Source organism: Epinephelus moara, chromosome 19, assembly GCF_006386435.1.
Source record: "Epinephelus moara isolate mb chromosome 19, YSFRI_EMoa_1.0, whole genome shotgun sequence".
Taxonomy (NCBI): Eukaryota; Metazoa; Chordata; class Actinopteri; order Perciformes; family Serranidae; genus Epinephelus; species Epinephelus moara.
In genome coordinates, this window is record NC_065524.1 from 13,123,903 (window position 1) to 13,138,032 (window position 14,130).

Consider the following 14,130-nt stretch of genomic DNA (forward strand, 5'->3'; position numbering starts at 1 on the left):
GATTAAGAAAGAAAAAATTTGTAAGTGAGAGACAGGAGTGAACTGGGTTGGTGGTGGAGAGAAAAATTAGCACAAGCAGAATGTAAGAAGTTTAAAAAAAAAGTGTAGCAGTCTGCAGCATGTATAAAAGGTAGTAGTGAAAAAGGTGGTGCTCATCTATCAATCTTCTATATCTCCTAAAAACAGCTGCTGGTACTGTGTGTGTGTGTACGCTGAGAGCCACTACAAACTGGAGTTAAATCCCTTGCACATGTTAACATACTTATCCAAGAGAGCAGATTCTGATCCTGCTAATCTCACTTTGATTCACCATATGTTATTGACAAAAACTGAAATTTAGCATCATTTTCACTGGAGGAACATGTTTATGTTTTGTGTTGTAAAGCACTGTACAAGATTTCCTGACAAACACAAGGTAAAATGTGTTGTAAAAGCCTGTCTTTTTGGTAATTGTCTCGTGTAATCACAAGAATTACTCTTTGAGGAGTTGAAACTTGCAAATTGTTATGGTCTGCAGCATTCTGAAAACCTGCCAGTTTACATCAATGCAACTGGACAAGCAACAACTCTCTGTGCTTTCGTTTTAACTTCCTGCTTTTTAGGTACAAGTAATGACCGAAAATGCCTTTTTTTTTTTTTAATTTTGTGTGTTTGACATGCACACATGCAGTGAGCAGCAGCAGCAACCCTCTGTCCGACACAGACACACCATAAGGAGAGAGAATGGCATTCACATCAACAGTCGTGAGGATAAATGAGATGGACTTGGGCTCAGCGGGGACAAAGGGCTGTCAGAGAATGCCACAGCAAGCAAAGACACTGTCTGCCTACAGTTTGTAACTGACTTGATCAGCTGACTCTGCTGCAAGCCAACTGGCTGTTGAAACAGGTAATAGGCATTGTATTTTAAAACCAGCTGCTGATGATGTGACAAGCTAAGACGCATGTGAAGCAATCAGTTGGCTTGAGTGGAGCTAAGATGGGATAGTTCACACTGCTGCAACTTTTCCCTGCAGCGTTTTATCTGTTAATGTATTGTGAAAATAACTGATTGATGTGTAAGTGCCGCATATGAGATCTTTAAACTTTAATTAGAGTTTCCCCCATGTGTTTCCATCTTTCTTCTTTATTCTCACCAGTCCATTTAATCCAGCATCTTTGTCCCTTCCCAGCACTACTGCCACTTTTTTCCCCATGGGCGTGTTCTCTGGGATGTCCACTGAAGTATCAGACGTGATGTCAAACTCTGGACTGTTGTCGTTCTCATCCAGAATGGTGATTGAAACCTGTCAAGAGGTGAGATCAAATATAAGCTCCACGCTTTGGCAAATCAATGAAATACTTACCTTTCCAATTAATTACATAGCCCGACCTAAAAAGACAACACACTGCAGATAAATACGTTTCATGTTGCCTTTCATACTCTGAATCATTTTAAAAGAACAGCAAGTCTTACCTTCTGTACTTCCAGTGAGAGATGCAATGAATAAAAGAGGAATGCCATTAAGTTTTCTACAACAGAATAGACACGAGACATGCTGTAATAAACTGAATGTTGTACATGAAAAGAGGGATGAAAAAAACAACATAAGCCAGAATGAAGCATACCACAGTTGAGTCCTTTTTAGGTCCTCCATCATCAGCTACAACAGTCAAGGTGTACATATCGCCCTTCTCTCTGTCCAGCAGGCCTGTCACTGTGATGCGACCCTGAAACATCACACACATCAGCATGAAGATTCCTTCCATAAAGATTCCATACAAGATAGAAATCTTCTCATGTGACAGACAGGGAGCAAGGACAGACACTGACAAGTATCACGAAAATCAACAAAAAAAATCCCCATTTCTCATTTATCAAAGGAATCAAATGACTTCAAAGCAAACAAGCTCTTTGATCAGCTTACAGTCATGCAGCAACAAGCTTAAATCACAGAGGGAGAGAGGGAGAGGTGTTATAGAATGACACTGCGGTTAATGGATGAACCGTATTTGACAGAAGGTGGGTGTAGTCTTTGAAGTGTACAAAAAGAGACATGTACATTGTGTTCATATCATTGGTGACCTTTGCCTCACTGCTCCCCAGCTCACCGTGACGCTGTCTATCTTGAAGAGGGCGAGAGCTGCAGGCGACGTATCAGGGTCGAAGCGGTAAGTCAACTGATTCAAGTTGTCGGCTGACTGGGCCTGCACCTGGACCACCTCTGTCCCAGTGGCGATGTTCTCACGGAGCGAGGCCTCGTAGCCGGCGGAGAAGAAGGCCACAGCCTCGTCCAGCTCATTAAGTAGTGTGACATAGACTGTGCAGAAGCCTTGGTGGAATGGTGGAGCCTGGTCAGTGGCCGAGACGTTCATCAGATAGGTGGTCTTGGTCTCGTAGTCCAGGTAGTCCACTGTGGTTATCAGGCCAGTGCTCACATCCACCTCGAACTTGCGGTCTGAGCCGGACACAAGGGCGTAAGCGACGGCTCCACCATCACCTGAGCAGGAAGAAAGGGGTGGTTGGTGTGGATTAATTTACAATAACAATTTTAAAGACATTTTTCAACAACTGTGAGAGTTTAAAATAGTTACTAGGATAATTATGTTATTTTTAAAACCTTGTAACACTGTTGTTGTAGTTACAGTACAAAAGCTTCCTCTTCTATGTTTTATTTAGCCCTGATGTCAACACTGTTCTGTTGCCTATGTTTTTTTATGTTTTAGGCCTGCTCTGATGTTTTGGAAAAAGTATGTCACAGCATCAGATGCGTTATGAGTGTCCAAGAAACACTTTACACCACGGGAAGTGAATAGAGGAAGTCTGTACTGTGGAGCAGAAGTAAAGAATTAAATGTCAGTTCCAGTTAGTGCAGTTTTTGTGTATGTGCCTGTATGATACAACAAGGTAAAAACATTGTAAAGAGGTTTGATATTCCCTTTTGGAGTGGCACCCACTAGTGTCAGGGTTAGTGACCTGCAAACAACTGACTCGTGCCGAAGCCTGCAATGCAGAAGTGGGAAGTTTAAAGCCATAGTCAGCAAAATGTCTCTTTCTGTTTCATGCTATGAGAATAAAACCCGATACTAAACAACAAGAACTGACAAGAACAGCCCGCTCCCTCTGCTTGGTTCTTTTGATTGATCTAAGACTAGACTCACCACTGTCAGGATCTGTAGCACGCACCACAATCACAGAGGTGCCAATGCCAGCGGTCTCCCTGAGGCCCAGGCGGTTGTATTGTTGCTGGGTGAACACTGGCACCTCGTCATTGGCATCATCCACATATATGATCACCTGCAGGGGAAGACATTTGTGGCACATCAACTATACATGTCATCTTTGAGAAATACTTTTACACTTCGGTAAAGGGGCTTGGTTGTTTTATCTGTTCTGCCTGGAGCACACTAGAAGATTTTGAAATCTTAAATGATAGGGAGACTGTGGAGGACCACAGACTCAATGACAGATTTAACCAATATTTAAAATTTTGATGGTAATAATGTACACATCGAATAGTTCAGTCAAGATGCAGGACCACACACTTGGCACTTAAACTAAACAATAGCAGAGTGGCGATTCCAGGGACTTGGGATCTCACAGAAACTTGCATGATCAAAAGCAACTTCAGAAAAAACAAACATGGAGGCAGACTGTCATCGTCAGCTGGTCGCACTTGTGTGTGCTATGTTTTGCACCAAAAAACAAAAAAGAGAGAGAGAGAGAGAAAAAGGATATTAAGTCATAGCTGAGAAGACTGAGTCAGCATGGCTTATACATTTTGCAGCACAAGCTGGAGGCGAGTTGGAAATAAAGCTTAATTATAAGTCTCAAAGGGGGCTACCATAAGCTACTGCTAAAGGCTGTGTAAAAGAAGTGGACGTAGCCACTGTGTCATCACCATAAACTTATTAGAAAAACATTTACTAAGGTAATACATTGAGTGAGATGTAGGGTCATTTTCTGTCTTCAATCACACTTTCTGCAACCAGTTGAGTCACCCCCTGCTGGCCAGTAAGAAGAATGCAGGTTTAGGGCACTTTTCAGACTTGGAGATAAGCCCTTGGTTCTACACAAATATGCAACATCAAGTAGGTGACGCTTCCCAGTCATCTTGCAGTCATTGAGTTTTGTGGATTTCTGCTCAATATTTCATCCCTGCTTCTTTCACACGACAATTGGGGAGACTCTAATTCAGTCGGTAAAATTAAGATTATTTATGTAAAACCCCTCACACTACAGGATCATTTGGGCAGACAATATGTTCAGACCAGTCTTGAGTTGAGAACACCCCCGCAATTGTTGAGAGAGGCGAATAGGACCCAAAATCTGCCCAATTATCCTCTAGTGTGGCGCCAGCATTTGGTAATGAGACCACAGACATAAATATTACATATCTGTGTCCCACTTAAGGGACTGGATCCTCTGAAGTCCACATTTCTAGGTAAGATATATCAGAGGGGGCTGACATGACTGCCCGTTTTTACAAGCTAGACACATTTTCCTTTTAAATTTATAAATCTTCATGCTCTATAATAAAAAGAACAAGCTACCTAAGTTATGTTACACATTTAGCATTAAGCATGAGGATGAAACTTGCACGCTGCAGCATTCTTCCCATCCCCCTCCAGCTACCCTCCTCTTCCTCACCCTCACGGAGCTCCTCATGCTGCCCTTGTCACTGTTGTAAGCCTCCACTTCCAACACATGGGAGCTGCTGGTTTCTCTGTCCAGTGCCCTGAGGCCTCTTGTTACCAGCCCAGTCTGTCTGTCTATGCTGAACAGATTGTTGCTGTTGCCTGTATGTATTCATTCACAAACATGAGCGCACACATGCACACACACACAGACACACAGACAGGGAAAGTGAGACAGAGCAGAAGACTTTTACAAAAATGCATTTTTATCAAAATATTTAATCTAGTCTCTGGGTTTAGATAATTCCACTTGAGGCATCTGCCATTTTGGTGAGATAATTTAAGCTGCTTCCAACACAAATTAACTTGTTTCAGGGATCCTGTCATTACTGTTATTTTCACTGTAGCAAGATATACACTGACTGCTTCTAGCCAAGAGAAATTGCATTGGAAATGAGAGGAATTACCATACCTGCCCATTGGAAAAATTTTGCCTCAAAAGCTTGGATCACTACAATTCTGGAAACTTGTGTTCAAGATCTAGTTTGCACTTTTGTGAAAAATTGGATTAACCACACTACCAAATTAATGATTTGATCTAATTCATCTTGGGAGCTTTATCTTTCAGTGCATTTGTGTGGAAGCAAGGAGACCATGTGTGAAGCACACACACATCAAACACTTACCTGTGAGGATCCTGTACAGAACTTGACCATTCTCCCCCTGGTCTGCATCTGTAGCTTGAACCTGTACAGACAAACACAAGTAGAAAGTCTGTAATTACATAAAATAATAATGACAGCCAAATCCACGATAGGTAAACAAAAGCATTAGGCTACTTATGAGGAACAGCAATGGCATGAATCTTCATTCACAACTGGCACCATTACAAAGTTAGATTTTTTTTTTTTTTTTCATTTTGCAGTCTGACAACGGGGACTGCAAAACTATGCATATCATCATGAGAGAAATGAGTAGTTGTATTTGGTATCCAGTGACTGTGTTGCTCAGTTCTGGAGCTTTGTTCTGTGTTTATCCCCATAAAGTCACATGATAGAAAGAACATGTCATAGAATTTTGTATTGATTCAGTAGTTTCTATAAACAGATGGACAAATCTGTATTTTTTCTCACTCCCCACACATCCTCTGGTGCCCAGTGTCTTGTTGCCACAACAACCCCAACATAGCCTGGCAGTAAGTCCGTAATGGCAGAGCTTCTCTCCCTCTCTGACACAGGCAGAGTGCCAGAAGCAGCCAAAAACCCAAACCAAGCGCAGACAGCATGGCTCCACAGTGTACACAGATAAATAGTGGAGCATGCTGGGCTGCTGGTGAATGGGCCATGTCATAAGACTGACTTCTGAATCCAGAGAGGCACAGAGCCGCTGGCACTGGATGAGGCTGACTTCGTGTCACACCCTGCTCCTCCGTGATGTGTCAAACCCTGTGGAGGTGCCTACAAAGTGCATATTCAACTGCATACAGAGACACACACTCAAGACACTCAAGCACATGTACGTGCACTCAGGTACGCACAAATACACACGCTCTCACAGTCTCCCCCTCTCTCTCTCTTGCCCTGTGTGTCCTCCTTTGCTCTCTCTCACTCTCCCTGTGAAGAGGGGCCCAACTTCAGTCTCATTAGCTTTATAAAGAGATGTGGAGAGAAGAGGAGAAAGAGGAGGAGAGGGGAGGGGGGAGACGGGAGAAAAAAGAGGCTGGGGGGTCAGATTGGTGAGTGATGAATAGGGTATTACACAGCGGACTGCACCACTTCGGCCATAAAAGGGGGTGTATAAAGTGTAAGAGTACATTGCAGAGCCAGATGTTGTAAGTGTAAGCATATAGAGTGTAAGCACTGAGAGATTATTCACTAAGCCTCTGCATGGCTCAGAAAACACACCATTGTCTTTGGCTCCCTGGGATTAAAACAACAGTGAGATATTTTAATGGTAATGCTGTTACCCACATTTTACCCCTTTTTCCTCCTCGTTGCCCTCTTCCTCCCCAGCGTTTTCCCCTCTGTCTCTGGGAAAGCAGCAGTTTAAGGGGGGAAAACAAGTGTGTGGAGCCAAGAAACAGGTCTGACCTCAGTTACTGGAACTAAGCAAGGTGTTGTTTTAAAGAGTGTCTAAAGTGTGGGTGTGAGTATACATTTTTGATGGGTTTTATTCCAAATTACTAAAGGTTCAGTCTGAGAAAGAAATGTTAATTAGCATTAGCATTTTAGAGGTAAACATAATTCAATTCTTTCAAATCTTAAGGTCGTAAGATGCTAACAATATCATTAATGTCTCTTACAATTTATATCTTGTGTCTGATGTGGAGTCTTTTGAAAGAAAACTCCTGAAATCCACATTTTGACATGTGAGCTGCTTGACATGTGCTTGACGAACAGCACATTCTCTCAGGGAGTGTGTGGAGACTTTTGTATGCATTTGGTTAAGTAAGATAAGGACTTATCTGGGAGGTAGTTTTGAATTCTAGCAAACAGAGGCTACACATCTGACATCTGTGGACTGTTAATGTATTCCCCATTCATAGGTTTCTTACACTGTGTAGATAATACAGAGGAGATATGGTGAAAATACCATGAATCAGAGAGCAACTGGGTGGTAATAAAAGGCAAAAAAAACCCTATTAAGCATTTGAAACTATGCTGTTAAGAGAACTTGAGAGTGCACAATTGGTCAAACTTTACAAATGTGAATAAGTTAGATAAAATGTGCTGGTGAGGAAGTTGAGAAATGACTGTTTCAAAACTAGCTGAGCAGTCAGATCTGAAGGAGCAACAATGTGGGGTGATAGAGAGGGAGAGTACCTTACAGCTAAGCTGCCGAGCTTAAGAGCCGTGTGCCTAATCACGAATATATGCAGCACGGTCTACAGTATGTGTGGGTGAGCAAGAAAGTTTGTGTTTGAATAGCTGTGTGGGTGTGTATGTATGTGTGTGTGCGTGTGGCATATGTGCTTGGAGGCGCTGACTAATGAACTGACTCTCTAACGAGCCATCCTGCTCCAGTGGCCTTTTCACAGCTTTCCTGGCATTTGGTCTTAAAAATAATTTCACGTCCCAATGTGTTTCCCTTAAACCGATAAGCCATGCTTTGTCTCCGCTGAATTAAGGACGATGACATTTACAAATGTTACTATGCTGAAGATGGGGGCACGCAGAATGAGGGGGGGATAATTGGAGACCGGGGTAGAAGAGGTGGGTGCCTTGCATTTTACATGGGGCATTTTAATAAACCCAATTTGTTTTACATTGAAGAAAGCCTGTCAAGCATTGACTGTTTTGTAGTCCTTGATTTAATAGCTACATAATTGCCGCAAATGCCAAACACTCACCGCATCTGCATGTGCATGCAGCCGTTTCCGTGTATATTTGTGCATGTGTGTGTGTGTGTGTGTGTGTGTGTATGTTTATCACAAGCCCCTGAGTGTATGATCCCAATAAAGTGAAAATAAACCTACTCAGCTTGGTTAGGCTTGGCCAGTGAGGCAGAGAGCTGCTGTGGCACTTTGACAAAGGCTGACCCCACACACACACACACACACACACACACACAGACACAGACACACACACACACATATTGTAGCCACACACACACTGTCCTGACATAGACTTCCAATCTAACGTTGTTTTCTCCATCCAGGGCCAAGACAACATGAACACCACTGAACCAGGCTCCAACTTCACCTTTACGTCTCACAAAGAAAATGCCACTCTGTCAACTCTGTCCAGCTTTACAACCACCACCATCTCTCCCACCATCCCACAGCCTCCATCCTATTCCTCAGACATCCACGACCCAGAATTCACCATCATGGTGGTGCTGGGCTTATCACTGCTGCTGGCAGGGTTTGCAGCCTTCCTGGCAGTGTGCCGGCCCTCAGAACACGATGGGGACTCTGAGGCGAGCTGCAGCCCAGGGGAGAGCTTGACCCGTGGAAGAAGTCAGTCCAGTGAGCCTCAGCTCAAGGTGTGGAAGAGGCTGGGCTCGTATCGGCGCTCGTACAACATCTCCTTCAGACGGCCGCCCCATCGCCGGCCACATGAGCGTGACAGCATGCATGCGTCCCGCTCTCCAGCCCGACAGACACCACAGCCAGAAGCCAGTGTGGAGCCCCATCTCACTATGCCTTGTTTATTTGACTATGTCACTGAAATCTGACTCGAGGACAGGATGAGGGCTGACTGACTGCTCCACACAAGTGATACACTGTACATCTAATGGCTGGTGCTATGAACATCGCTAATAGGTGTCAGTGAAGAGTACATAAAAATAATGTTTAGCCTTTGTTTTACAATACTTTGAATGCTAGGTGGATGAGGTTTACAACAAAACAGGTGCTTTAAAATTAGCCAATCAAGAAGTCATTGTAGTCGCACATTCACACATTTATGTGACTGATCATTTCAGCCTCCATAGCAGGTTAACACTATTGGACTGTTTTGAGTAAGAATTTGATGCATTGTCAAATCTCACATTCTGTATAGGAATACATTCTGACTTGATTAATTAAAAGCAAGGCACTGGTTCAAGCAATGACTTCTACTTTCAAGGCAAATCTTAAAACTATTCCTCCATCACATTCAAAGTGTGGGTACAAATATCATTCCTGTGCTTCACTCTGATAACTGCTCAAGAAAACCCCATCCATCTGGTAATTCCTCTGCATTAAGACAAACATAAGGAATTATTTTATAGTATGATTTTATACAGGTCTCACAACACAATGGGTTACCAATACTGTCAAGATAACCTGAGCCAAAAAGAGATCATCCTCTGACTGAGTCTTCGTGTTTTGTGATTGTTGTGTTAAGAAATAAAGTGGCTTTTAAGTTTGAGTGCTGAAAGTGCAGTATGTTAATGAATGTGTTTAGCAGTGTGTGTGTTACCTGGAGGATGCTGGTTCCTCGAGGCACGCTCTCCAGTATGCTGGTCTCATAGCTGTTTTGTAGGAAGATGGGTCTGTTGTCGTTAACATCCTGCACCTCAACAAATACAGTGGCTGTGCCTGTCCTCCGGCTGCCCGCTGGACCGTTGTCTATATGCAGGAAAAGACACATTCACAAACACATCAGCTGCAATCGTTCAGGTTAATGCTAATTTTAGGGCTGATGCCAAGACAACTGAAATAGAGTCTGCTTTCATTTCATGGCTGTACATCTCACAGCCTAAGGCTATAAATTAAAACAAGTATATAATTACGACACATATACAAAATAATACTGGTTCTGTGTTCGTATGTTGCTTTAAACAATCCATAAACCTTTAAAACAATAAAGCAGAAACCAAAAATAGCTTGTAATGAAGAAGTAAGACTGGAACATTGTTGGCTCATCAAAACTTGGGTCAGTTTCAGCTGCTTGTGAATTAGAACAATAATTCTGTTCTCTTGCACAGCTTTACATTATCTCTGCCTCTTCTCTCATCTCTTGTGTCTCTGGCCCCCTCAGCAGATAAGCCACCCTGAGTCAATGGTTTCCAAAACAGGAAAACCTCAGAGTTTTTGTTCTTTCTTTTCAAACAGGAACAAAGGCAGTTGAGCAATAGTCTGAAATCACTGCAGATGTGCAGGCATCACTTTTTTTTGTCATCACTGTCGTACAAGAGTAGAAAGGAGCAGCTTTGAAGATCACAAACAAAACAAGTAAGAAAACAAGTCCTATTATAACAAATACAAACAGTGTATAAAAAGGAGGATGATAGATGATGATTATGGTTTTCTGTCATTATAAAAATGGCACACCTATAGCTTCTACGACCAGAGTGTACGCTGCCTGGATCTCTCTGTCGAGGCCAACCACAGTCCGAACAACTCCGTCTCTGAAGCCCACGCTGAATTTACCGTCCTGATTACCACCTAAAAATACAAAACACAAACAAATTTCCAAATTCATTCACAGCATTTTGGTAATAAAAATACCCAATGACACACATACAGTACAGCTATAATGCTTAAAGAGGCATGCTCACCTTGTACACACACAGAGACAGATGGATGGACAAAGGTACCATATGTGCACATAGTCCCCATAACTGTACAACACTGTAGCTCACAGACACACAAAAACAATTCCCACTGTGAACTCTGACCTGTGATGAAGTAGCTAAGTTCGGCGTTGAGGCCGGCGTCGTTGTCAGTGCAGCTGAGGCGCGCTACAATGTGGTCTCTAGGGACACTCTCCTTCAGGGAAACATTGTACACGCGAGGGTTGAAGGTGGGCGTCTCATCATTTACATCCAGAACTGACCCATGCACACAAACACACAGACAGAAAGACATGAGGACACACAGATAGATGCACATGAGGACAAATAAGGCAGCAGGGTGGTGCAGTGAGTAGAAAGACTGTTGATAAATCAGAGGATTCAGAGTTTTGTAAAACAAGTGAGTTTCTTTTGTAGCTCAGGTCTACGGCTCGTCCCGACTTCCCTGTGAAGTCAAGAGCCGTGAAACAGATCTCCTCAAAACAGTTGAAAATATTTTGATGCTTCTGACTCATTTGAGAAATGCCAGAAAACCCTATTCATTTTTTTCCATTCCCTTTTTATCATGCTCACAGCAATCAGTCCATTTGTCTGATTGATTTTTCATGTCCAACCAGCAGGTGGTAGCATCATTCTCAGCAGATTCCTGCAAAGTCAGTGGTTAACTATCTGCCATAATGAAGCAACTCTTCACTTTATGCAGAATCCAATCATACCATGGCTTGGCAGTTTCAAATGTAGGGTAACTTCAGAGACAGCAAAGGGAAATCAAACCCAGTTTATCATCATTATCATCATCAGTCACATTTGCAGACTCGTACCTGTGACAGTGAGGGTTGAAGTGGAGGTGCGAGGGAACCTCCCTGCATCATATGCAATGATTCTCAAATGGTACTGTCCAATCTGCTCACGGTCCAGGACTGCCATAGAGGTGAGAATGCCAGTGGAGGTGTTCAGGTAGAAGTCAAGGCGAGGCATTCCCATCTGTAACGCCATTGTAATCAATCCATTCTTATCCTCATCTGGGTCTTCCACCTGGACCTACAGCAGGAAGAGAGAGTGGATGACACAGAGGAAGGGGGAGAAAGACCAAGGGTAAATCACAGTGGATGATAATAAGAGAGGTGAGATAAATTCTGAATCCTTCTCCTTTTTTTAAAATGCCATCATGCGCAAATATATCTTATATTTTACCTTGAAAACTGAGGATCCAATGGGCAGTCCCTCTGGCACTTCAGCCACAAAGGGCAGGTTGAGGAAAGTCGGGTCGTTGTCATTGAGATCCAGCAGGTTGACGAACACTGTGGTGCTTGATGATGCGCGCAGTGGAGGGGTACCACCTAAAGAGGGCGCCAGAGAACATATAAAGACACACATACACACACCCCCTATTTCTCACGGTCAAAGGGGTTTATTAGCCACAGTAAAAAGTTTCATGGTCAACATAAAACTTGAGGAATGAGGCTTGAAGAAAGAGGCTAATCGGTCAGAATCGAAAGCTTTCTGCTGAGAATGATATAGAGCTATTTAAAGCTTGCTTACAGATGGTTTAGGTGTTTCATGAGTCAGACAAATTTACACAGTGGGAAGCAAATAAGAGTGCAAACTGACATCCCACAAAGCACACACATACACACTACTCACGGTCAACAGCTGAGATGATAATGGTCCTCATGAGAACTGTGTCCCTGGGGTTGGAGCTTTCCCTGTCCAGGGTTACACCACTGGTGCGGATCTTTCCTGTACTACTGTTGATGGTGTAGAAGGGGTTTTCTGGACTGATGCTGTACATCACTGTCCCGTTGCCTCCATTGTCAGGGTCCACTGCCAGAACCTGGACAGGAGAGAGACAGGAAAAACTTTTCTGAATATCCTTCATCCTTTATTTAAAAAAAAAAAAAAACCCTTAACACTCAAAAAGTATGTTTTACCATACCACATAAGAATCCTCAAGTTATACTGGATGGTTTAATGAAAAAGTATGACATAGGAGAACTTAAAGATATCAGGACAGGAAGGATTTAAGATGTCAGGAGAAAAGAGGGGAGGAATGAAAATGAATCAGGGAAGGAAAAAGAATAATAGTAATGGTAATAGTAAGAAGAACAGCCCCACCCCACCCCAAGAGTGTCTTCACACAAAACCCCTTCCAACAGTTTGAACACATCAGTCAGCTAAAAGAAAAATGGTAACGTCTCTTTTCTGACACAAAGTGGCGATGGGTGATAAATGCGTGAAGCCGGGAGCCCAGCTAAAACACTGGCTGATTTTTAAAGAGCTGATCAATTATTCAGTGCACTGACTAAAAACGCTGGAAACTGGTTAATTGGTCATTAGAGGAACAAAGGTTTTGCAGGTATTTAATTATTAAGGGGACATGGTAGGCAGGCATCTCAGAGGCCCATTGATTAGCAACTGGGGAGACAAAGGTAGGTGATATAAGATGTGGGGAAGTGTCTAGCCGGGGCCAGTTGAACTAATCAATTCTGGCCCGAGCAGAGCACATTAAAAGATGGTGAGCAAATATATTAGCCTTGTCTATTGAACTGTAGCCCTGCTCTGACTGCAGAGTGGCAGAAAAGAGAATATTGTTTTGAAATGAGATATTAGGGGAGGCTCACTGTATGTGTATAGGTGCTGAATGTAAGAGGCTGCAGCAGCGATGGTGGGGTGCTCTGAGATTTAAGTGGGCTGATCCTTGCACTGGGCACAGCAACCAAATTCATCGGCTCACTGGACACCTCCAGGAGGACTCAGCAGGTGGCCTCTTGTCACCATGGAAACACTGGTTGGGCCAGGGCTACATTGGGGCCAATTACAGGACTGTAAGCCTGGGTGGTCCAATATATTGAAAAATGGTCAGAGGGGCAACAGTGTCTGTCCACTGAGCGCAGAGAGTCACATACAGTATGCATCGCATCACTGGATGCACCATGAATGAACTCAACTGAGGAATGGCTACAAGAGAGCAGCAATAAGTGGAAAATGTAGCAACATTTTAGCAGCGCAACACTTGTATCTCTCATTTCACTTTCCCTACCATTTCTCCATCCCACTCTCTCTCACTCTGCAAGATGGGTTCTCACTTCCTTTTCTGCCTAGCAGCTGAATAATTTGCTATGCGTATGACTGCAGGCTACATTTTAATTAGCAATCGGACTCCCTTAATTACACTCACTGACGCCTCTTTAATTAATGGACAATCAGGGCTTAATTAACAACAACACATTGCCAAAGACACCAGCAGGACGATGAGAGAGTTTGGGGTAATATTAGAGTGTTTACTTTGTGATGACCTACGCAGTGATGGCAATTTGTCCCATCAATAGTGAAGGACTATGCATGCAGATGCATCATTCAACATGCACTGATTTTGCATGCTGTACAACAACAATTTTCAAACTTCACACTTTGATCACTCCGCTCTGAGACCACGTTGTTTTTTTTTTTTTTTAATAAAAGCACACTTTTTGCTTAATTCAAGTTTGCATAGTCAGAGTAATCAAATTATAC

The 14,130-nt window shown here is 43.0% G+C and overlaps 2 protein-coding genes and 1 long non-coding RNA gene across 6 annotated transcripts in view; 2 read left to right on the plus strand and 1 right to left on the minus strand.

The window, feature by feature from the left end:
* The window catches only part of cdh23 (cadherin-related 23), a 206,229-nt gene that overhangs the window by 41,621 nt on the left and 150,478 nt on the right, over positions 1 to 14,130 (minus strand). The window contains exons 22-34 of the mRNA XM_050070372.1: positions 12,262 to 12,451; positions 11,812 to 11,957; positions 11,439 to 11,658; positions 10,723 to 10,875; positions 10,376 to 10,489; positions 9,522 to 9,670; positions 5,304 to 5,364; positions 4,631 to 4,779; positions 3,142 to 3,277; positions 2,092 to 2,480; positions 1,609 to 1,710; positions 1,457 to 1,459; positions 1,137 to 1,286 (exon numbers count right to left, since the gene is read on the minus strand). Coding sequence (XP_049926329.1) covers positions 1,137 to 1,286; positions 1,457 to 1,459; positions 1,609 to 1,710; positions 2,092 to 2,480; positions 3,142 to 3,277; positions 4,631 to 4,779; positions 5,304 to 5,364; positions 9,522 to 9,670; positions 10,376 to 10,489; positions 10,723 to 10,875; positions 11,439 to 11,658; positions 11,812 to 11,957; positions 12,262 to 12,451 — 1,962 coding nt within the window. The remainder of the gene's footprint in view (positions 1 to 1,136; positions 1,287 to 1,456; positions 1,460 to 1,608; positions 1,711 to 2,091; positions 2,481 to 3,141; positions 3,278 to 4,630; positions 4,780 to 5,303; positions 5,365 to 9,521; positions 9,671 to 10,375; positions 10,490 to 10,722; positions 10,876 to 11,438; positions 11,659 to 11,811; positions 11,958 to 12,261; positions 12,452 to 14,130) is intronic.
* On the plus strand, positions 697 to 2,219 carry LOC126406253 (uncharacterized). The gene is made up of 3 exons (XR_007571680.1): positions 697 to 889; positions 1,173 to 1,296; positions 2,087 to 2,219. It is a non-coding gene; the product is annotated as an uncharacterized LOC126406253 (long non-coding RNA).
* LOC126406251 (uncharacterized protein C10orf105-like) lies at positions 6,651 to 9,479 on the plus strand. Of its 4 annotated transcripts, none has more exons than XM_050070380.1 (2): positions 6,651 to 6,762; positions 8,275 to 9,479. In XM_050070380.1, the coding sequence occupies exon 2, from the start codon at positions 8,287 to 8,289 to the stop codon at positions 8,791 to 8,793; it is 507 nt and encodes a 168-aa protein (XP_049926337.1). In that variant the 5' UTR covers positions 6,651 to 6,762; positions 8,275 to 8,286; the 3' UTR covers positions 8,794 to 9,479. The 4 variants fall into 4 exon arrangements, with proteins under 4 accessions (XP_049926337.1, XP_049926338.1, XP_049926339.1 ...); XM_050070381.1 differs by having other exon boundaries at positions 6,657 to 6,756; XM_050070382.1 differs by having other exon boundaries at positions 6,657 to 6,730.

Coding starts and splice junctions, on each gene's coding strand:
- LOC126406251 (XM_050070380.1), top strand. CDS start 8,287: ATGAACACCACTGAACCAGGCTCCAACTTCACCTTTACGTCTCACAAA.